The 23,054-nt window shown below is 41.4% G+C and overlaps 1 protein-coding gene across 2 annotated transcripts in view; it reads left to right on the forward strand.

The window, feature by feature from the left end:
* The window catches only part of YIPF1 (Yip1 domain family member 1), a 32,819-nt gene that overhangs the window by 2,679 nt on the left and 7,086 nt on the right, over positions 1-23,054 (forward strand). For both annotated transcript variants that reach the window (XM_081306381.1, XM_081306380.1), the window contains exons 4-10: positions 2,149-2,312; positions 5,311-5,391; positions 5,635-5,722; positions 13,382-13,498; positions 17,008-17,174; positions 17,537-17,719; positions 22,179-22,276. In XM_081306381.1, the coding sequence (XP_081162507.1) occupies positions 2,149-2,312; positions 5,311-5,391; positions 5,635-5,722; positions 13,382-13,498; positions 17,008-17,174; positions 17,537-17,719; positions 22,179-22,268 (890 nt within the window). In that variant the 3' untranslated portion in view covers positions 22,269-22,276. The remainder of the gene's footprint in view (positions 1-2,148; positions 2,313-5,310; positions 5,392-5,634; positions 5,723-13,381; positions 13,499-17,007; positions 17,175-17,536; positions 17,720-22,178; positions 22,277-23,054) is intronic.

Genomic DNA, 23,054 nt, shown 5'->3' on the forward strand with positions numbered 1-23,054 from the left:
TCTGTGTTCCAGATCACAGATAGGGTAGCAGGTGTGGGGGAGAGGGTGGCGTAAGGTGAAGCTTGAGAAGAAGCAGGAGACCACTCAGAGTTTTATTGGTAAGGACTTTGGTCTTCAGAAAAGAACACAGGGTGTCATGGGAGTCATAGAAGGATGACATCCCTGAGGATGAATGGTAGTGTTAGAGAACAAAGTGGAGATTAGGAGTCTTCAGGTAGAAGACATTGTGCTAGGAAAGGAACAGAAGCAAGATATGGCTTAGGATATGCCAGACCTAGGAGCCGAAAACACCGATGGCAGAAGTCAGACCCACCCATCTTGCCCCCAGGAGCTAAGGTGCACAGGAGCAGGTATCACAGAGCAGAATGTGTGAAAAGTTATGTTAGAGGTTCACACACCCTATGTATGCTGCAATCAAACTGTCATCTCCTGTCCCTCTAACATGGCACACACTTTCTGTCTGTCCTTGGGTCTTGCTCATCCCCTTCCCTTTGCACGAGAGCTGCCTCCAGCAGGCCTTTGGAGCCCATCAGCTAGATGAGTTCTCATCTTCCACGGAGCCTCTTTGGCCTCTGTGCTTCTACAGCAGCACTCGCTTCCTTTTTCTGGCATGCTCTTCCCTCTGGTAAACTGCTGCTTTCCTAATATGTGACTTAAGTCTATCTTCCTTAGGCTGATCCTCTGACAATTGTGACCATCTTTTTAAATGTTGGTACCCTGTCCAGCAATGATTGGTAGCTATAACCTCCTGTCATCCTCACAACCTCTCTATGAAGTAGGTATTGTTTATATTTTATAGGTGAGGAAACAGATTCCGAGTTATTGGGTCCATGGAGTGTTAGAGTCTTAACTGAAACAATAGGCCATCATTCCAGAGCCTCATGTTCTTTCAATAATCCAGATGTTGGCAGCCGAAGCTGGAGTGATTGTTACATGCTAAGCTCCCTTTGGTTTTTTGCATGAAACTATTCATATGCTCAGGGGCAATGAGAATTCAGTATCCAAGAGCCCTGTCCTAATGCTAGGAGCTGTGCCGTGCCCTTGGTGTCAAGATGGTGCCTTCCTGGTATCTTTCTTAGGCCTTCAAAGTTTAGAGCTGCTCTGAATTTTATTTAAGCACAATGAAATAAAGTATGTTAGGGGCTGAATATACAGCTCAGTGGTAGAGCAATTGCCTACTGTGTGCAAGGCCCTGGGTTCCATCCCCAGTACCAAACACACACACACACACACACAAAAAAAAAAAAGAAGTATGTTAGGATGCTCAATTACTATTGATGATCATAAATGGGTAAGGTTCTTTTGGAAAGTAGTTAGCAATATGGCTCAAGAGATTTAAAAATGGGGACCTAGTTATTGTACTGGTAGGTAGTTATCCTCAGGCTATCACCCCAAAGGTTTTCTCTACATAGACATTCCTTCTTTATTTCAAAGATTTTTATAGTGAAATAAATGTATATAATCAGTAGACAAAGCAGATGCAGAGTAGTTTATCATGGCCTGAACCCATCTCAATCAGGATTCGGTGTACTTCCTGCATGAGGTGAATGTTGGGAATGAAGCATGAATCTTGCTAGGTGAAGAAGAAGAACTGTACGAGAGTGTTAACAGTGTTTGCCTTTATGTGATGATGGGTCTGAGTCATTTTTATTCTATTATTTCTACTTTCTTTTTTGTCCTCATATTTTCTGTAGTGATTTCATAGGACTTATTGGGGAAAATACTTGCTAAAAATTTTTGTACTTGAATCAAAGAAGAAAGGTTAGAGTGGGCTAAGCACCTTGCTAAGGACTTTGCTTGGGTAATATTCCTAACTCTCTCCAAATTCTCTAGAATAATTGTTATTTAGAATAAATGTTATTCGCTTTACTGAACACTGAGGGTTTTAGAGGTTATTTTACTTAGGCTCATATCGTTAGTCAGCATCTGAGCCAGGACTAAACTCCAAGCCTGACTCCAAATTCTCCTCATCATCATTTTTCCATGTTAGATTGATTTCTAGGTGAGATTTTCTTCAAAGTTTGTTGCTGTTTTCTCAGACAGGGTCTGTAGCAAAGCTGAATTGTAACTACTTGTCTTTGAATGAAAAGCATAGCATTCCTAGTGTGGGTAAGTTCTCAGAGGCCTTTCTGCTCTGCTTGATTTCAGAATTTGGTGATGCAGCCACTGCTCTAGTAGCAAACACAGATGCTACCACGATAAGCATTGAGGATCCTGATGAAACCCCGAAGCATCAACCAGGCCCTCCAAGAGGCTCAGGGAGAGAAGAGGATGATGAATTACTGGGAAATGATGACTCTGACAAAACTGAGGTTTGAACTTCCTTTGAATTTTTTTCCTTTTAATGTTTTTAAAGCTTGTTCTTCTATTTAGTCTCATCTACTGTGTGCCATGTACTGTGCTAGGTACTGGCGATGCAAAGGTAAATGACAGGTAGCCTCTGCCCTGGTGGGGGAAACAGACAGGTAAGTAGACCATTACCATCCATGGGAAGCACTGGTAGCGGGAACCTGGGCCTCGAAAGCAAAGAGAGTGGATTAGGGAAGAATTCTTAGAGGCAATGGCTCTTGCACCATCAGATGAAGGAAGAGGAGGTGGCCAGGGGAAGGAGGTGGGCAAAGTGACATCACAGAGATGTGAACATAGTGCAGATGGGAATGTCCTATTTTCACTGCATCAGGAGCAACACAGAGATCAAGGCAGGAGATGAGGCTACATAGATAGGCCAGGATTCCACACAGCCAGAACAAAGTGTATTCTGAAAACAGCTGGGAGCTACCAAACGATTGTAAGCAATATGACTAGATGTGTTTAAAGATATGTAAGATATGGTGGCCATGTGGGGAATGAATTGGAGAAAGTCGGACTAGAAGCCAGAAGACCAGGTAGGAGACAGTTAAAGTGGTCTAGACTAGAAGTGGTGACTTCTGAACTAGAGTTGGACACAGCTCTGTAAAGGTTGGGCTTAGTAGGGCATGCTGGGAAGGTTTGGTGAGGGAGTTGAGGTGAAGGGAGACCTCTAGATCTCCATCTAAGTGGAGGTAAATCAACCTAGTGGCTGTTTTTAATCACAAAGATATATTTCCATGCATGTAGTTGGCATGTTTCAGGCAAGTAGTATTTATTTCAGTATGTTATAAACTGAATCATGATTGGACTGCTTCAGAGGTGTACTTGTAGCAATGTGCTCATAGGGTTCTTATTATTAAGATTGTGTGGCTTGTGGGTACCAGATGCTCTTTCTGGAACTCCATGAAGTATCAAAATAAGTACTGAATTTTATGCTAAATTGAATGCTAATATATACCAAATATAGCAATGAAAACTTAAGAGCCTGAGTTCAGATCCTACCAATAGTTATATGGTCTTAGGAAAGGTACTGTAACTTTCTTAAGCCTGGATTTCCTCATCTGGAATATGAGAAAATAATCTGTTGGGCCTTGTCATCATATCATCACAATACCTAATATTTATTTAGGGTTTAGTGGATGCCAGCCTCCGTTTAAAGTTTGCATCATCTCATTTAGTCTTCCTAATGACCTGTTAACCAAGGGCTATTTTTATCTTCATTTTACAAATGAGAAACTTGAAACAAAGTTTAAGTAACTTGCGCAGACACACAACTAGTAGGGAATACTTGGATCCTTAAACTAAGGCAGTCTAAGTCAGAGATGGTGTCTAGTTGCTAGACTGTACCAGAGGCAGAGTGTGTTAGGGCTTAAAGTGGTCGGCTCCCTCACACAAGGAGTGGCTACGAGTACAGCTGAGTTGTTAGGATTCCCTAGAGAAAGAGACCAATAGGATGTGTATGTAGAGAGATTATTTTAAGGAATTGGCTTATGTGATTGTGGAGGCCTGGTGAGTCCAAATCTAAGGAGGCTAAAGTTGTGGGAAGGAGTTGCAGTTCAGAGGCCAGCTGCAGGGGAATTCCCTTTTGCTGGGGCAGGGCTGGGATGGTTGGTAGGGTTGGGTTAGCCTTTTGTTCTAGTCAGGCCTTCTGAAGTCAAATCAATTTAAATGTAAATTTCATTCAAAAATACCCTCACAGAAACATCCAGAAGAATATTTAACCAATATTTGGGCATCAAGGCATAGACAAATTGACACATAAAATTAACATCACATTGAGTAACAGCAGGCATCAACAGTTAGGAAGAAATGTGGTTGGGGTAAAAAAAAAAAAAAGTCTTAGAAAAAAAATTTACCCGAATTGAGAGGAGTTTACCAATATTTTTGTGACAGTGGTGGATTCCTTGCTTAGCTTATGAAAAATGGCTCTCCCTGGTCCACCTACACCTCTGCCATGTGAGTCCTCTGTAGATACCAGAGGATACCAGTCGTGATTCCTAGTTTTGTGACTCCATCTGCCCCTGGAGAACAGTGCTGGGGGACAGGTGTGGCCCTCCTTATGGGCCTCCTCTAAACTGGAATTTTTGTTTTTGTCAAAGCATTAATATGTTTAGTATTTCAGAGTGAATCAGTGTGTCAGATTTTTGAGAAATCAGGTGGTAATAGTAGTAAGAACCTTTTTTTTTTTTTCTTCCTCAGTCCTAGGGATTGAACCTGGGGCATTTTACCATTGAGCTACATCCCAGCCCTTATTATTTTTCTATTTTAATACAAGCACTATGTTGCTTAGGACCTTACTGGTTTGCCAAGGCTGGCCTCGAACTCGTGAACCTCCTGCCTCAGTTTTCTGAGTCAGTGGGATTATAGGCATGTGCCATTGTGCCTGGCAGTAGTAAGGATCTTGAAAGATGGATGGCGGAGAAGACATTTATACTGACTGCTCTGTGTGTGTGTGTGTGTGTGTGTGTGTGTGTGTGTGTGTTATTGTATATAAAACATCTACAAGGTAGATCTTATTAGCTGTACCTTTTTTTTTAAAAAAATATACTTTTTTAGTTGTTGATGGACTTTTATTTTATTCATATTTATATGCGAATTGAGAGTTGAACCCAGTGCCTCTTGAGGCAAATGCTCTTCCACTGAGCCCCAGCCCCAGCCCATTATTAGCTATACTTTTTATACAAGGGAAGCAAGCTGGAGAGGGGTTTAGTGCTTCACCAAAGTTCCCCCAGTGGAGGGGCCAGATTTGAGAACTTTAGGCGAGATTTCAAAATTGATGCTTGTTTCTCTGTGGGGCCGGGAGTGGGGCATTGGCTGTTGTGGGCCTCATTCACTGACTGCTGAAGAGCCTGGTGTTTTCCTACATTTTGGTTTCTTACTGGGTCAGGGCCCTCTCCCTCTGCACAGCTGCAACTAGGGAATTGCTTCTGTCTTCATTGCGTTTCACTTTACCTCTGACAGCTACTTGCTGGACAGAAGAAAAGCTCTCCCTTCTGGACATTTGAATACTATCAAACATTCTTTGATGTGGACACTTACCAGGTTTGTAAACAGTTTACCCTTACTTTTATGTAATGGAGATTTGTTTCTTTTGTGATTAAACAGTCAAATCAGGCAAAAGCCTTTCTGTACTGGAAGTGGTCTTAGAAAAATAAGGTGTTACTAGCATGTGAAAATACTATCATAAAAATCCAAATAACTGAGTTTTAGTTTTGTAGTTGTTGAATTTATTAAAATTCTAACAAAAAAAATCTTAAGTAGAATTACTGCTGTGTTGTTTTCCAGGTCTTTGACAGAATAAAAGGGTCTCTTTTGCCAATACCTGGAAAAAACTTCGTGAGGTTATATATCCGCAGCAATCCAGATCTCTATGGTATGTGTAGTGCCATTTAAAAAAAAATTTTTTTTTTGGTTGTAGATGGATCCAATACTTTTATTTTATTTATTTATTTTTGTGTGGCGCTAAGGATTGAACCCAGTGCTTCACACATGCTAGGCAAGCGCTCTACCACTGAGCCACAACCATAGCCCTGTAGTGCTATTTTGATTCTTTACCACATTCCAGTTAAATTGGGCAAAGGTGTGGGACATCTAGAAAGTTGGAGACTTGCACTGTTTTGGGGTGTACAATGTTTTGTTTGATTCTTCTGAGATTCAGTAATAACCCCCGCAAAGAATTTAGGGAGAAATGCAATTATGTGTCATATTAATGCCAGGATTTAGTCCTTTCAGAACTATGCTCTTCAAATGACATTATAGTCCTGAGACAAATGAAGTCACTTTGTCTAAGAGGAGACTGTTGATTCTACTCTTTGTATTTGGTGACATTGGGGAGAGTGTGGAGAGGTATTCTCATACTTTTCATTAATGTGCTGAGTTCTAGCTCTGCTTTCAGATGAGCTGGCTCCCTTTGGGATTTGGTCACCAGCACGGAAAGTGAGAAACAGGCATGAGTCAGGGAACAGCTGTCATCCCTGACCCCCTTGCTGTCTGAGAAAAACTCTGAGGTCCACACAACCTGAGGAGAGGGTTCAAGCATAGTGGACTTCTGTGTTTGAGGGATGAAGGAAGCCAACAGCTCTGATCAATTTGTGTGGTAGGGGCTAGACCAGAGACCTTGTGTGCTTGGTCATATTTCAATCTTGCAATCACATCTTGTATAGTATCCCCACTTTTTCAATGACGAAGCTGGTGTTCAAAGAAGTTTATTAATATATATGCTCAAGTCCTAAACAAGAAACAGTAAAGTAATTATGTATGTTCATTATAATAGGCAAAGGAATTCATGGGAATCTACCGTGTGACAAGCATTGCACACACTCTAATTCTTACAAGATTGTACATTAAGTGCTATTATCTCTATGTAACTTGAAGAAACTACAGCTAGGAGTTGTTGATCTAATGAAGTAGAACTGGAACCAAGTTTATTACATAAAACCCGTATTGTAGTAAACTAGTGATCTTACATTCTAGACTCTTTTCATCAAGTTGTGGGAATATCCAGTATCTAAAACCAAAAACTGCTCTTGTGGAGGTTGGAAGGCTCTCTTCTCTCAGCCTGTGCTCCCTGTGACATTTCCAGAAATTTCTAGAAGTTCCTCCTTGGGATTTCTAAAGCCCCAGGGAGCCCTGTGTGAAAACCATTGTTGTACTGGTCTGTGCCTTTCATTCAAGGGTCTTGTCTCTAGCTATCTTGCTCATTCTCACTTCCAACTAGAGAGCTCTGGAGGAGCAGGCTCAGTGCCTGAGGAAGCCAGGTCTCTAGTGCTGGACAGACAGCTTGGCATAGAGAAGCTCCATATGAGCCCCATATTTTGTGCTAGGCCCCATACTAGTGCTTGAGGATTTAAAAGCAAAGCCACAGTCCCCAGCCTCAAGGAGGAAATGAACACCTTACAACACCAGGCATGGAGATAAGCACTGTTGTACCATTTTGCACTATTTTATTTTTCATGCTCCAAGGTAGCCTTATCTTATAAAAGAGAAAATTGAGGCTTAGGGAAGGTAATATTTTTAGATAAGGACATTGAGTCACACAGAGACTCATCAACTTGCCTAAAATCATATGGCTAGTAAGTGGTTGAACTCAGTTTTTAAATCAGTACCATAGCTCATAATTCATATTTTTCATCAATTGAAAAAAAAATGTGCTATGCTGCTTTTTGTGACAGAGCCAAGATTTGGACCTAAAGTTTGCTTCTTTCCAAAGGCTAATGGCCTTATGAGTTTAAAGACATGATTAAATATCAGTGAAGGTTAAATATTTATAGCAGAGAGGACTGGCCTCTGGGGAATGGGTTGGGGGAAGGTGATCAGGAAAATGATGACAGAAGATGTGCCAGTATGCAGTCCAAGGAAAAAACTTCCCGCCCATCTCCCTGGCAGGGGTTAGGGGTGGTGGTGGAAATGAGGTTCTTCTGCGTGGAGTAGGCTGTCCCCTGAAAAGATCAAATGACATGGAATTTTTTTTTTTTTATAAAGGGGGGAGTGGGCAGGACGGCTCTTTGACCTTATCGTGAGCTTCCAGAGGGACAGTGTGAGCCCACGTTTGGTTTATTTTTATATGGGGTGCAAAGGTTTTTCCATAGAACATTCCTCACCAAATAAGAAGGTGGGCTGTCCAAGCCCAGTGGATTACTCCCAAGTCTGGAGCTATGGGAAAACAGACTTCCTAGCAGGGGGAAGGCAGTGATCACATGCAACATGCAGAGTGGGAGGAGCCACAGTGCAATGCCAGATTAAAACCTTCTTGGCTGAAGGCTAAGTAAAGATGCTGTAATGGCTCAGGGGTGGCCCCCACAAAAATTGATAAATTAATCTCCTGCATTTCAACTTAAAGTGAACATCTCTATACAACAAAATAAGTCATGAAAAAACTTGTAAAAAAAAATTAAACCACAAACCAGGAGAAATATTTGCAATATACAAATGAACAAAAGATGAGAAACAAAACTGATGTGGAACTCCCACAAATTTTAAGAATCAAACAAGCAACTGGGGGAAAATGGGCAATTCATAGAAGAGGAAACCCAAATGGTCAATAAAAACATATAAAGATGCCTAGTTCCTGGTGTCGTTTGGATCTGGAATGTCCACCAAGAGCTCATGTGTTGAAGGCTTAGTTCTCTATGTAGCAATGTTCAGAGGTGGGCTTCTGGGAAGTGATTGGATGGCGAGGGTGCTAATCTCATCAGTGGGCAACTGGTAGGTGGTGGGAATAGCAGGCAAGTGGAACATGGAGGAAGTAGGTCGCCGGGGGGCACGCTCTTGGGGACTGTGTTTTGTCCCTGGCCTCTTTCTCTCTGCTTTCTGGCTGCTATGACTGAGCATCTTTCCTCTGTCAGGCCCTTCCTCCAAGGTGTTTATGCCTAGGAGCCAGCTGACCATGCACTGAAACCTTTACAACCATGAGCCCACATAAATTTTTCTTCCTTTAAGTTGTTTTCCCCAGGTATTTGTCAGTAATGAGAAGCTAACACAGCCCCACCTTTAATCAGCAAAATAGTAACTAAAACATTTATGCCAGTCATTTTAGCAAACATATATAGGTTGGCTTGTCTTCAGCCATTCATTTAATTCAACAAACACAGAGGATGTATTATGTTAGGTACTGAAGATATAGCATGACTAAAACTAAAACCCCCATGCTTTAAGCAGTTTATAATTTATTGAGTTTAACAATAAACAAAATAAGTAAAAAATACTACATATTTTAAATATATATGATTTGTTAGTTACAAATAAGAAGGTAAAAACTTAAAGGTAGAGGGACAGGACATGAAATGTGTATGTAGGTGGGTGGACTAGAAAATTTTAAAAGGTGACTTTTGAGTAAAGACCTAAAGGAACCAGGAGTGATTTATATAGATACCTAAGGGAAGAATATTTGAGGCAATAGGATCAGTCAGTGCAGAGACCCTGAGGTAGGAAGCTGCCTAGTATGTTCCAAGAATTGCAAAGAAACTAGAGTAATTGGACCAGAGTGGACAAGGGCCTAGGAAGAGATGAAGTCAGAGAGGCAATGTAGAGGTCTCATAAGTTACAGTGAGAACTTTAGCTTTTATTTGAGTGAGAAGCTGCTGGAGGATTTGAGCAGAGCAGTGACATACTCCAAGTCAGTTTTCATAAACATTGACACTGTGTTGTCAAGGAGGTGGAGCCACGGGAACTTTTGAATAATGCTGTGGGTGTCTCACTGATACATAAATTAGAGCAATTTAAAGATGCTCAGACTCTACAACTCAGCAGTTCTCAAAGGTATTTCTTTTTAGAGAAACCTATATGACAGCATATAGAAGAATATCAGTCACTACAACAGTGTGGTTTGTAAGAGCAAGTATTTTAAAACAATTTAGATATTTTATCAGCAAGATACTGGATTGTGGTATATTCATGTAGGGAATTCTGTAGTTTTTAGAATGAGACCTATAAGCATTGGAATGGATATATCTGAGAACAATGGTAAATGAAAAGAAAGCATGTTGTAGAAGAATATGAATGGTATGACACCATTTAAAGGACTTTTAAAGGTGACACAATAGATACTCTGGCATTTGCTTTATTATTCTTTATGATATTGTCTATGTTAGAAATATTTCATAACAAAAAAATGTATAGAATGAAAATTTAATTGTAAATACAATGTAAATTAAGGCTCCCTTCCACCCCTACCCATAGAGTAGGGAAGGGGAAGGGAAAAGAGAAGGGGAAAGGCAAGTGAAGCAGTGGGCATGCTGTGGGTGGGTGGGTGTGGTTTGATTTTTTTTTTTTTTTTTTGTGGTGCTGGGGATTGAAACCAGGGCCTTATGCATGTGAGGCAAGCACTCTACCACCTGAGCTTGATATACTGTTTGGTTCTTGGCTTCCTATAGTGGTGGCTGGGAAGGTTACTGAACCCAATCATCATGGCTCTTCTATAGAGGTCTGAGGAATTTGGGTTTTATCCTTAAGCAGAAGGGGTTAATTGAAGGATTACAAACAGGCAAGAGAAATGTTAATAGCTAAGGGGACAAGAATACTAAGGTCTAAGACAGTTTTCTTGCTCATCATCCCTCCCGAAGGATGAATTATTGAGCTTTAACCAGACAGGTAGAGTGGGTGAGAAAATGTTGATTACCTTCCAGACCACTTTAAAACACCTTCCCTCCAACTGCTGCTGTGCCATGGTACTGGACAGCTTAGGGCCACATTCCAGAGAATGCTGGACAAGTCTTTAAATCAGTACAGGTGGCCTTACATATCCACAAGTCTCACATCTATAGATTCAGTCAACCTTGGATCAAAAACATTTGAAAAATGTTTCATCTGTATTAAATATGTGTAGACTTTTTTCATGTACAGATAACAGTACAGATAACAACTATTTATATATCATTTACATTGTATTAAGTATTATAAATAATCTAGAGATGATTTAAAGTATATGGGCGGTTGTGCATAGATTATATGCAAACACTTTGTCATATTGTATAAAGTACTTGAGCACCCTTGGATTTTGGTATCTTAGGTGTCCAAGAAGTAGTCCATCACAGATACTGAGGGGCAGCTATATAAATATCTTTCTGTACCAGGCGTCCTTTTGCTCTTGTTTTAGTCTCCTTTATAACTCTGTGACCAAAAAGACCTGACAAGAACAACTTTGAGGAAGAAAAGTTATTTTGACTCACGGTTTCAGAGGTTCAGTGCACTTTGGTCAACTTCATAGCTCTGGGCCCAAAGTGAGGCAGTTCAGGACACGGCAACCAGGAAGCAGAGGAAACAAGCTCTGTTCACCAGGGACAAAATATAAACCTCAAAGGTACACTCCCAGAGATCTACTTCCTCCTACCACATCCCACCTGCCTAGTTACCACCCATTTAACCTGTATCAGTAGAGGATTAGGTTACAATTCTTACGATCTAATCCATTCACCTCTGAACATTCTTGCATTGTCTCATACCTGAGGGTTTGGGGACACCTCATGTCTAAATCATAACATCCTTCAAGCTAAATTCTGAAGTCACTAATAGGGCTTCTAAGATCCTCTGGCCTGTCCATCTTTAATCTTTAGCTACACCTGACGTCAAACTTCCTTGGCCTTGAACTGTTTGCTCTGCTCTTGCTGTTCCCTCTTCCTGGATCATTCTTTTCCTTATTCACTTGAAAACTTCTACTGTTTTTTTCATCCCGGGTTAGACAACACTTTCTCTAGGTTTATTGCCCTCCTTAGGTGCCCGAGGGGCAGCCTGGACTTCACTCACCTCAAATTCTTGGGTTAGATATTTTATTGTCTGCCTAGGGTGCCTGTGTGTGTTTGAGGCAGTGACTCTGTCTCTGTTGCATCACTGTGTCCCTAGCACCTACCCCAGGGCCTAGAGGATACTGGGTACTTAATAAATAATGGCTGTTTAGATCTGAAGTTCTTTGCTTTCTAGTTATATGGTACTATAAATTAATATTTTGGCCAGGTGAGTTCTTATGCTTGGATGGTCTCTGCCTGCCTACAGTACACGGATAGTTTTGTCAATTCAATGAAGCTTTTTGTGGGTTTTGTTTTATTTTTTCCTCTTAGGTGGTAGGCAGACAGAACAGCAGTGAGATTTAGTCTTTGACTAGAACAGATTTGTGGAAGGAAAGCTAATGCTGGTGACTCTTGGAGTCTCCCACTGCCTGTGTTCCCTTTCCCAACCTCGGGTGCCAGTGCTTGGCTCTGAAAAATACTTATAGATTTCTGCTCACTAGCTCCCCCAATACAGTATTTTCTTTTCTTGGTACCAGGGAGTGAATTCAAGGGCGCTTAACCACTGAGTCACATCTCTAGCCCTTTTTATTTTAAGACAAGCTCTCCTTAAGTTACTTAAGTCCCACGTTGATGAGGGTAGCCTTGAACTTGCGTACCTTCTACCTCAGCCTCCTGAGCCATTGGGATTGTAGGCATGTGCCACTGCTCACCACTGCAACAATTTTCTTAATTTTGTCAAGGTGCCTGAAATTATCCCAAAAAGTGTAGCAAAATATTAGTGAAATTGAAAAATGAAATTCATAAAATGTATTAATCTCAATTTAAAAATTACATCTGTTCTACGTAGTATGTATTCTAGGTAGGGAGAGACAAAGATGGTGTTCATAAAATCAAGCAAATGGTGAAAGGGGTGTGCAGAGCACGGCACCCTCATCCGCTCAGGGGAATGTTTTCTAACCATTAAAAAGGATAAGCCAATTTATATGACTTGCTTTGGTAGAATTTCTAGGCTATTTTAAGGTAAAAATGGAAAATTGCACAGCAGGATATATATGTATGTCATCTATATAAAACCACATACGTACGCATACACTACATTTGCATATATGTGTAGACTATTTCTGGCAGGATTGACCAGAAACTAGTTACAGTGATGAGCTCTAAAAATGCAGAGTTAGGGAGCTGAGAGGGAGGGAAATGTGCTTTTCTCTATATTCCCTTTTGTATCTCTTCAATATGGAACTGTTAATATAGTACTTTTTCATTAAAAGAAGCAAAAAGGATGGCTTAAACATGTGCACATACACTTCCTCTTTGACACGACCAGAGTGATGTGATAGATTAGATCAGCGTTTGTCTAAAGTGTTCTGTTTCTCTGGCTCTTCATTTATGCTATGGAAGGACCTGTCTGATTCGGCTTCTTTCTCTCTGGCATTGACATCTGACATGTAGAAGAGAGAAGTAATCATTGCTTCTTGTATTCTGATGGAAGGCTTAACAAAATGTCTATGAATTTTTTTGATGATCCTCCAATAAAAGAAACTATACACAAATCAATGTCTTTATTTACCTAATTGTGGAAGGTGTTTTGGCCTTTAGATATAATCCTTCTAGTCTTTAAGGTAGCTAATTACCGAGTTAATGTTATGACCTTTTTTTAGAAAAAAAATTCCCATTAAGTGTTGATTACATCTAAAATTCATTTTCCCTTGCTTGTGAAGAGAGAGAGAGGAAGATAAGAAATTATTCTGTAAGAATCTAAAGGCCAGTGCTTATTTTCCTGTTTCTGAATTTTCTGGTTGCTTTTGCAGGCCCCTTTTGGATATGTGCCACATTGGTCTTTGCCATAGCAATTAGTGGGAATCTTTCCAACTTCTTAATCCATCTGGGAGAGAAGACATACCATTATGTGCCCGAATTCCGAAAAGGTTGGTGAATAGCTTGACTCATTTAGAATACTGTCAGTTTCTAACCGTGAGTCCTTTTACCCACTGAGTGTGTGGGCCCCATCTCTGCATTCTCTGTTTTAGGGGTTAAACATTCCTATTGTCTCAGGGTTTACCACCCATCTATAAAAATCGACATTCTCTCTCTCTCTTTTTTTTTTTAAATATGGTAAATTATACTATTTATATGTGTATATAAAATTTTATATATACATATATGAAACATACATAAAATGGTAAATTTTATGTTATATGTAACTAGCTTCTGCCTCTTGTGGCAGAAGTTAATCATTTAACTTCTTGGGGCAAGTTAATCATTTCTTTTGACCTCATATTCATTGGTAAAATGGAAATGATAATATATTACTCTTTAAATAGCCTATTTAAAGAGTTGATACATTGTAAATAGGTTAGAATAGTGATTTGTACAAAATGAGTTCAATAAATACTATTGCTAAATAGATGTTCCTATATATGTATATAGAGATATGTGTGAGAGAGTATCCATAATCCTTCCTTCTTTTTGTCTCCTTTATATATTGTGTGCTTTTGTATCTGTGCATGTTATATTACATATAACATAAAGCTTACCATTTTAAGCATATATTTAACTTAATATATCAAAACTTTAACATTTTAAGATATATAATTCTGTATATAAGTACATTCACAGTATTATAAATGCACATAATTTTTAGGAAAGCTGTATTGCAATTGGAATTTATTCTAAAAACAATGTACAAAAGAACTGTAAGGCAGTGTGCACGAAGGTCTGTATCCTAGCATGATTTGTATCGTTGGAGGACTGGGATAACCTATTGTTATTTAGGTTGATGGCTCAGCTGGCTGAGATTGGCTGTGGCCACAAATGATGAAGCACCCAGAGCAACAGGGGAAGCTGATCTCTTATGCCAAACTGGGGCCTTCTGATAGCAGATTTGTTATCGAGGAGTGTGCAAATGGTCAAGGCCTGGAAGGGAAAATGCAGAAGTGAATGTGACCGAGGGATGGGCTTGTAAATGACATTTTTGTTTTAAAACTTACTTTCTTGAATCAGTATTGGGCAGTTAAGAGAAAAGAAAACAGCTTTCAGACACTTGCAGGTGATGCCAAATTGAGGAAGATTGGCTTTATAGGAGACTGACCTGTACTTCCTTCTCAAGTCCTGGCCTCCCTGTCCGATCTCCTGCTAGGGTAGCTGGAGAAGAACTCCCATTAGACCACTGCAGCTTCTAGCTCTGCCACTGGCTAGCTTCTGCCTCTTGGGACAAGTTAACCATCTCTCTTGGCCTCAGATTCATTGGTAAAATGGAAATGATAATACTTACATTACAGGGCTATTGTAAGAGTAAAGAGTTGATATATGTCAATAGATTAGAATAGTGATTTGTATAAAATGAATTCAGTAAATACTATTGCTAAATAGATATCCATATGTATGTATGTAGAGACGTGTGAGAGAGAATCTATATGTCCTTCCTTCTTTTCCTCCCCTTTATTCTGTGTGTGTGTTTGTGCATGCATGTGCACAAGAGAAAGTGTGTAAACCCGTAACCTTCCTTCTCCATCATGGGTTCAGTTCTCACTCTGTTTATCAAATATCTTTGGTTTGAATTTAACTCAATAAATGATATCTATGAGATTCAGATCCTGCCTTCAAGTGGTTCAGTGGTTAAATAAAGCAAGATAGGTGAGTGAATATTGCTGTAAGTAGTTTATGTTAATCTCTTTATTGGAGGTATTTTGACAGAAGAGTAACTCACCCTTCCTGGGGATCTGGAAGCATGGTGGGAGTCTTCATTTCTTCTTAGCCTCTTTGGCTGGGTATCCCAATTTCAGGGATGTGATGTAAGTATTAATAAGATACAGGCCCTATCAATAAACATTTTCCCATTTTATATAAACAATATGAATCACATGTGGGGTTAGATCCAGCTTCTTCCACCAACTTGTTAATCATGTGACCTTGCCGTGTGGCGCACGCCTATAATCCCAGTGGCTTGGGAGGCTGAGACAGGAGAATCCCAAGTTCAAAGCAACGGTGAGGCGATGAACAACTCAGTGAGATCCTGTCTCTAAATAAGATACAAAATAGGGTTGGGAATATGGCTCAGTGGTTGAGTGCCCCTGAGTTCAATCCCCAGTACCAAAAAAACAAAAAAGAAAATCATGTGATCTTGACCAACCCCATAGCTTCTCTCAACCTGTTTCTTCTCAAAAATGAAAGTATAGATTATATGAAGTAATATGTCTACATACTAGTTAATAACACAAAAAGCTAATTTTTTTTTTTTTTTTTGGTACTGGTGATTGAACCTAGGGGCTATTGTAAGAGTAAAGAGCACATCCCCAGCCCTTTATATTTTTTATTTGGAGACAAGGTCTCACTAAGTTGCTTAGGGCTTCACTAAATTGCTGAGGCTGGCTTTGACCTTACAATCCTCTTGCCTGAGACTCCTGAACTACCAGGATTACAGGTGTGTGCCACTGTGCCTGACCAAAAAGCTAATTTGTGTGTGTGTGTGTGAGAGAGAGTTAAAAAATGCTCTGGGGAGGCTCAAAGCATTTTGGGTAATCACATGTCTCTTCTTTTTCTTTTTCTTTTCTCATGTTAGGGATTGAGCCCAGGGCCTCACATATGCTAGGCAAGTGCTTCTACCACTGAGCTACATCTTAACCAGCCTGGATGTAATTGCTGTGGGGGCCTTTGTTCTTGCCAGAATGTGTTAAATGAATTACCTACTGAGTTTCATGTAGGAAAGGCTGATGCCATGGCTTACCCATGTTTTATGACCCTCTACTCTGAAAGTGGAAGGCAAGTCCTCTAGGGCATGCTGCTCTGAGTGGAAGAGGAGAGTAGTATAGTGATATATTGAATGCTCCTGTTCCAAGGAGCTGCCAACTAGCACTTCCACCACCGAGGCAGTTTTTTATGTAAGGAAGAAAGTGAAACTAGAGAATAGTTCAACAATTTATCAGTGATTTGGAACTCTGTATTTCAGGAACAGAAGGATCTCTAAATAACATGCAGAACAAGTTAATCTGTACCCAGGGCATTTTAATAAATTTCCTAAAGAAATCAGTGTCAGCTCTTGTTTCACTAAGGAGGAGGATGTGTTCTTCCAAGGGGATAGTTGGCTTTTATTTGATTGAAATGCTCAGTGTACTTACCATTATGTCCCTCTGAAGTATCTCAGTTGTTTAATAATATAAGTTGTTAGTTATCAAATGAACTGTAAAAACTATATAGGAGAATACTAGTCATCACCACAAAGGTAGACACAGAAGATTCAGTAGTTCACAAACATTTATCAAGTGCCTGTTATGAGTCAGGTCCCATGCCCAGGAAATGAAGACTAGCAAGATGTGATCCTCCAGTCCATTGATGTAAATTGACATGTTTAGAAAATCAGGACAGTTAGGTATCAGAAGTGCTCTGATAGTATGTTAAAGCTCTATTGGGGATGAAAACTGTGTCCTGTCATCCGCAGTGTCCATTGCAGCTACCATCATCTATGCCTATGCGTGGCTGGTTCCTCTCGCCCTCTGGGGTTTCCTTGTGTGGAGAAACAGCAAAGTTATGAACATCGTTTCCTATTCATTTCTGGAGATTGTGTGTGTCTATGGCTATTCGCTCTTCATTTATATTCCCACAGCAGTAAGTATCACATTGTGGAACAGACTCTGAGTGATGCTCTGTTCTTGGTTGAAAGTTCCACCAGGCATTGTTATTTCCAGCCTAAAACTCATGTGCTCCTGACATTCCCCTTTGAATTTAAAGTTCAGCATGAACAGGGTTTGGGGGTGAGTGCCAGATCATGAGCCCTTGGTTATGAAAGGGTCCACCTCAGTCTGCATGCTGGTGGCGTTTCTCCAGCTTGTACTGAAAACCAGACTGGCAGCGGGGGCCCAGCTGCTGATTGGCTGGGGGTATATAAACATATGTGCCTGGAATGAACAAATACCTCTCTGAAATGCCTCCAAGAAGCCTCTCCCCACCTCCCTTTTCTTTTCTTTCAGATACTGTGGATTATCCCTCAGAAAGCTGTTCGTTGGATTCTAGTCATGATTGCCCTGGCCATCTCAGGATCTGTCTTGGCAATGACGTTTTGGCCAGCTGTTCGTGAGGATAACCGGCGCATTGCATTGGCCACAATTGTGACGATTGTGTTGCTTCATATGCTTCTTTCTGTGGGCTGCTTGGTATGGTCTCATTCCTGTATTCTTTTAGTGTGTATTATATGCAAATGCTCAATGACCTCAAATTGTTAGATGCAACAGTTCTTTTAAAATAGCCTCCATGAAGTCAACACTGTTTTAGACTCTCCTCTTCCCTCTTTAGGGGGAAGTGGTCTAAGTTAAAAGAATTTGATTGTAATCTCTGCCTTTACCTAGTTTCTGTAATCTGGTTAAGGTTTAGTGTCTTGCTACAGGAAGTGTGGGTGGACATGTGCCTCTGTATCGAGTTGGGGAGCAGGACTGGGGGGACTCTGCCTTTGGGTGCCTTGATGGTTTCCAGTGTGTATCTAGGAAGACTTATGACATTTGAAGTTTCATGGGTAGGAAGAATGAAGTCAAATACAGGACAGTGGAGTTGTTTTTAAAGTGGACTACATTTAGAGCAGGTTTTGAGTTCCTGTGCCTAGATGTCTTTTTAGGAAGAGCCTTTGCTTTTGATTCAGGCAGCTTTCACTTTTGGCTATGTGAACTTGTATATAGTTCTATATTTCGCTGAATCTTAATTTCTTCCTCTGTTGTATGATAATAATTCCTGCTTGTAGTGTGGTTTCTGAGGATGAAACAAAATAATACATAGAAAGCATTTAACATAGAACTTGTCTTATAAATGTCCATAAATTAAGTCCCTTTCCTTTCATCCTATGGAGACATGGCTGATCCCTTAAAATGCTGCAGTGCCCCTTCTGGATCCTTCTGTCTGTTGAGGAATAATGTCCTTTCCGTTATAACTTACTCACTCACTGTAATACCTTACACCAGCATCTTTCCATGTCTCTCCTGAATTTTTCCCCATTGTATACTTTCCTGAGAAGTTGGTGAAGAGGAGGAGGCAGAAGAAAAAGAATTGTCTTTTAAAGCACTATAAGAACTAGCAAGGATCAGGGAGAATTGAACACTGGAGTAGGGAAGTATTATTATTTTCTTTATTAATAAGAACCTATTTCATGTGGTACCTATGGCAAGATCTTTAACTCCTGTACCTCTAATTCCTTCTGGGATAAATGGCATTGAAGCTGCCCATCTTTCTGCTCAAGAATTTTCTAGAAGAGGGCATTACTAAGAAGTACAAAAGTCCAGGTGCAGTGGTACATGCCTGTAATCCCAGCAGTTTGGGAGGCTGAGACAGGAGGATTGGAAGTTCAAAGCCAACCTCAGCAACTTAGTGAAGCCCTACGAAACTTAGTGAGACTCTGTCTCTAGATAAAATATAAAAAAGAGGTGGGGATGTGGCTCAGTGGGAAAGCACCCCTGAGAACCCCTGGGTTCAATCCCTGGTACCAAAACAAAAACCCTGGACTGGGAGGTGCATAGCATTGTGAACCAAGGCAACTTAACACTTAGAACCTTGGTTTCCTCTTCTGTCAAAGAGATTCATATCTTCCTAGGCTTCTTTGAGATTCAGTGAGATGGCTGCAGAAGCCCTTCATATATTATAAAGTGTTCTTCAGAAGGAAAGATGTTAGGAAAAGAGACCCCATGTCATCAGAAGCTGATGGGGCCTGTCTGCTGCATATTGCTCCATGGTGCCCCAGCAGAAGTGGTCCAAGGCCACACAACTCACACATAAACTAAAGCTTAAGCCTCCCATTCTCTTCATAGTGCCCTTTCATTGGTGCTGCTCACCAACTTCCCACCTTTCTCCTGAACTTTTTACCCATTATGAACCTGGTTGAGAAATTGGTGAGTGGCGAGGAGGTAGGAGAAAGGGCATCTGTTTAGCTCCCTGGGGTCTCCAGAGCAGGGCAGATTGGATTGTGGGGTAGGAAGGCACGTTGGGAACAGGACGTCCTCTTGAAGGACAAGGTCCAGTTTTCTCCTTGTGGAGAAAGGGAACCACCCTGTGGTCAGTTGTTTTGCTGCCCCCGACTCCCCACCCATTCTAGGGCCTGGGTTTTGTTTTCTGCACTGGAGATGGCCTCCTCCTTTTTCTTTTGGATGAGGACTAGCTTGGAAGTGAGGAGACTCAGTTCCAGTCCCAGTTCCACCACCCCCTGCTTTGGTTATTTCCCACTCTGCACTCCTGCCTCCTTACTTAGAAAAAGGAGCTGATCATGCACACCATGGTAACATCGTTACTGTTATAAGGATCAAGTGATATTTGTACCACAAAAAATATGACGTTGTACAAATGGGAGACATTATTATTATTATCAGAAGGGCAGAGAGAGGAATTGGCAGGGGAGTCATTTAAGCTGAGGGGCACCAGCTAAACCAGACAGCCTGGCTTCCTCAGACTCTCCAGGGAAACATGGATTGGTGTTTTTGCCTTATTGCAGTGAAGCATGTAACAGTCCCACACCTGCTGAGGGCCCCTTGGTGATTGTACATGCAAATGATCTCTTAAGTTTTTACTGGAACATACCTGGTAGGATGGCTAAGAAAGCACCCGGAGGATACATCTTTGGCTGGGATGTTTAGAGCAGTATTAAGCCTCTGTGTGGTTACGGCTCATAGATGGACCCGAGTCCTATCTCTACTGTGTGCCTTCCCTGAGGCCTCTGCAGTACAGATCTGAGACCAGCCTAGACCTGGTGCCAAATTGTAGCCATGTGGGAAGATAGAAGAGCCTGAACCATGGAGGTGGACAGAACTGGATTAGAATCCCAGCTCAGACACACAGTTGTATAGCCCTGGGAGAATCTCTGAGTCTCAGCTTTCTCATCTTTAAAATGGGGATAGATTTTCCTACTAACAGGTTTCTGAGCTGATTAATGATTATGTGCAAGAAATGGTGTTTAGAGATCTTTTTTTGTTTGTTTGTTTGTTTTAATCATTCAGTTTTACAGATAAGAAAACAGGCCCATGGGTTGGGGCTGGGGCTGAGTGGTAGCGCACTTGCCTGACGTGTGTGAGGCACTGGGTTCAATTCTCAGCACCATGTATAAATAAATAAAATAAAGGTCTATCAACAACTAAAAAAACTTAAGGAACTTATTATTAAAAAAGAACAAAAGGAAGAAAGAAAACAGGCCCATAGGGTGGAGGGGCTTGTCCAGAGTATAGTGCAAGTTAGCGGCACAGCGGGCTGTAGAACCAGGGCCTCTTGGCTCTTCCATCTGAAGACGGGTTCCTCCCATAGCCTGGAAAAGCACCACCCGCCTGCACCTGCACCCTGGGCCTTTGTGCTCCTGCAAGAGGACTGGAGGAGCCCTGAATGGTATGGGCAGTATGGCCTCTGTCCTCAAATTTGGGACTGTTTTTCTGTACCCCACAAAACAGCTGCAGGAAGGGGCCCTGGGAGGAAGGCTTTTAAAAGTAGTGGAATTGCCCTCAGAATGTGACAAACTACGTGAAGTCTGCAGAAAAAGGTGTCAGTGGAAAACTGAAAAGGTCTGTTAAAGAGTTAAGGAGAAATAGGATTGTGCTGGGGAAGCGTCAGCATGTGGTGTTGGTGCCCTCTTCTGGCTGATAGAGAGCACAGCTGCTGAAAAATTGTTCCTCAGTTGGTGGCTTTTTAACTTCTCACCTTCCTAAGGCACTGAACCAAGGGGGAGCCATGAATACTTTTGGCTCTTTTTTTGTGTGGGGAAGGGCACATAGAGATTGAATCCAGAAGCGCTTTACCCCTGAGCTGTATCCCAGGCCCTTTTTAGTTTTTGAGACAGGGTCTTACTAAATTGCCCAAGCTGACCTTGAACTTGAGATAGTCCTGTCTCAGCCTCCTGAGTCTCTGGGATTACAGGTTTGTGCCACTGCACCTGGCTCAATGGTTCTTGATACACCTTTCCTTTGAACAACCAGTGTTCAAAGCTATAAGACTGGTATTTTCCTGGGCTAAAGTTAGGATTCTCAGACCTTGAGACAGCAGGGAAGACCCTCCTTGATGTCTTCCCTCCTCTACCTCCTGATTTTTGACAGTTAAATTACAGGTGGTGAGTGGAAGCACTTATCTAACCTTTCATTTCCTAGCTGAAGAATTAGGAGGGGAAGCATGCCTAGCATTTTCTTTTCAAGGTCTTTTCAGAAAGCCAACTAATGGTTTAGCAGCAATCTGTCATAGTTCAGTTCATTAGGTACTAATTGTTTACATAGTGTGCCAAGCTCTGTGCGGGGTGGTAGTGACACAGATGCAAAGACAGATCATCTTTGCACTGAAGGAGAGACTAGAATTAGGATGTGTACTTTGGAGTCAGAGGGACCTACCTTTGAGTCCTGGTCCCACCACCCATGTACTATGTGTACTTGATCAAACAACAGTGTCTCTGAACCCAAGTTTCTTCACCCGTCAAATAAAGAAAATTGTAATGACATCACAGGGTTGTAAGAAGGATTTAGTGAACAATAAATGGTAGCAGCAGATGAGTAATTGAGACAGACATAAACAGATAGTTGCAGGTCAGTGTGGTCATAAATATGGCAGGGGGATTGTGGGGACTGAGGACCATGGTGTCTTAACTTTCTCTTCATGCCTCTCTTCTTTCAGGCATACTTTTTTGATGCACCAGAGATGGACCATCTTCCACCAGCTACAGCTACTCCAAACCAAACAGTCGCAGCAGCCAAGTCCAGCTAGCAAGGAAAGTAAGAGATTGTATTTTCATCTTGTATGTGGTGTAGTAAAAAGTGGGTAGCATCATCAGTTCTGCTACTGTTGGAGTCAAGAAGAGAGAGGGCCAGACCCTTTTGTCTTTGCACACTGTTTCATGTGGTATGTCTGTGTATACGTCCCTCTTGTTGAAAGCTTCAGTTCTGATATTGGTATCAATTTGGTCTCATAGAATTGGGGAACATGAGCTTTTAGATTCTTCAGTAAGAGAAGCCCCTCCTTTGCCTTGGGATTCCCCCTCCCCTACTCCTTGTACCCTTGCTAAAGTTAGGATGGGTTTCTTCTATTTCCTAATAGACCTGCTGGTTTTTCTGGCATTTCTGTGACTTCTCAGGCTGGCTTCAGACCCTGAGTTGATGCCTCTTGAATTAATCCTGGAGTCCTCCAAAGGCTTCTAAATTGTTATGCCTCATTTAATACCAGGGCCTCTGAGGTGATTCCATTGTCAATGGCTGGCTGAGTGGGTCAGAGTATAGGGAAGAGACTTCAGGGTTTGTTCCTCGCCTCCCTCTATTACTTTCTCAGCGTCCAGAGCTGTGCTCATGCTGAATTTGTGTGTGTGTGTGTGTGTGTGTGTGTGTGTGTGTGTGTACATGCACGCACGCATGTTGCTAGGGCCCAAGCCCAGGCTTTGTTCACACTAGGCCAGCACTCCACCACTGAGCCACTTCCCCAGCTTCAACTTTTGCCATTGCTGGAACATATCATGTCTTTGTGCTTGGAGTTCCAGTTGTCTAGAATGTTTATTCCCTT

The sequence above is a fragment of the Spermophilus citellus genome (genome assembly GCF_964194105.1).
Source record: "Spermophilus citellus genome assembly, chromosome: 9".
NCBI lineage: Eukaryota > Metazoa > Chordata > Mammalia > Rodentia > Sciuridae > Spermophilus > Spermophilus citellus.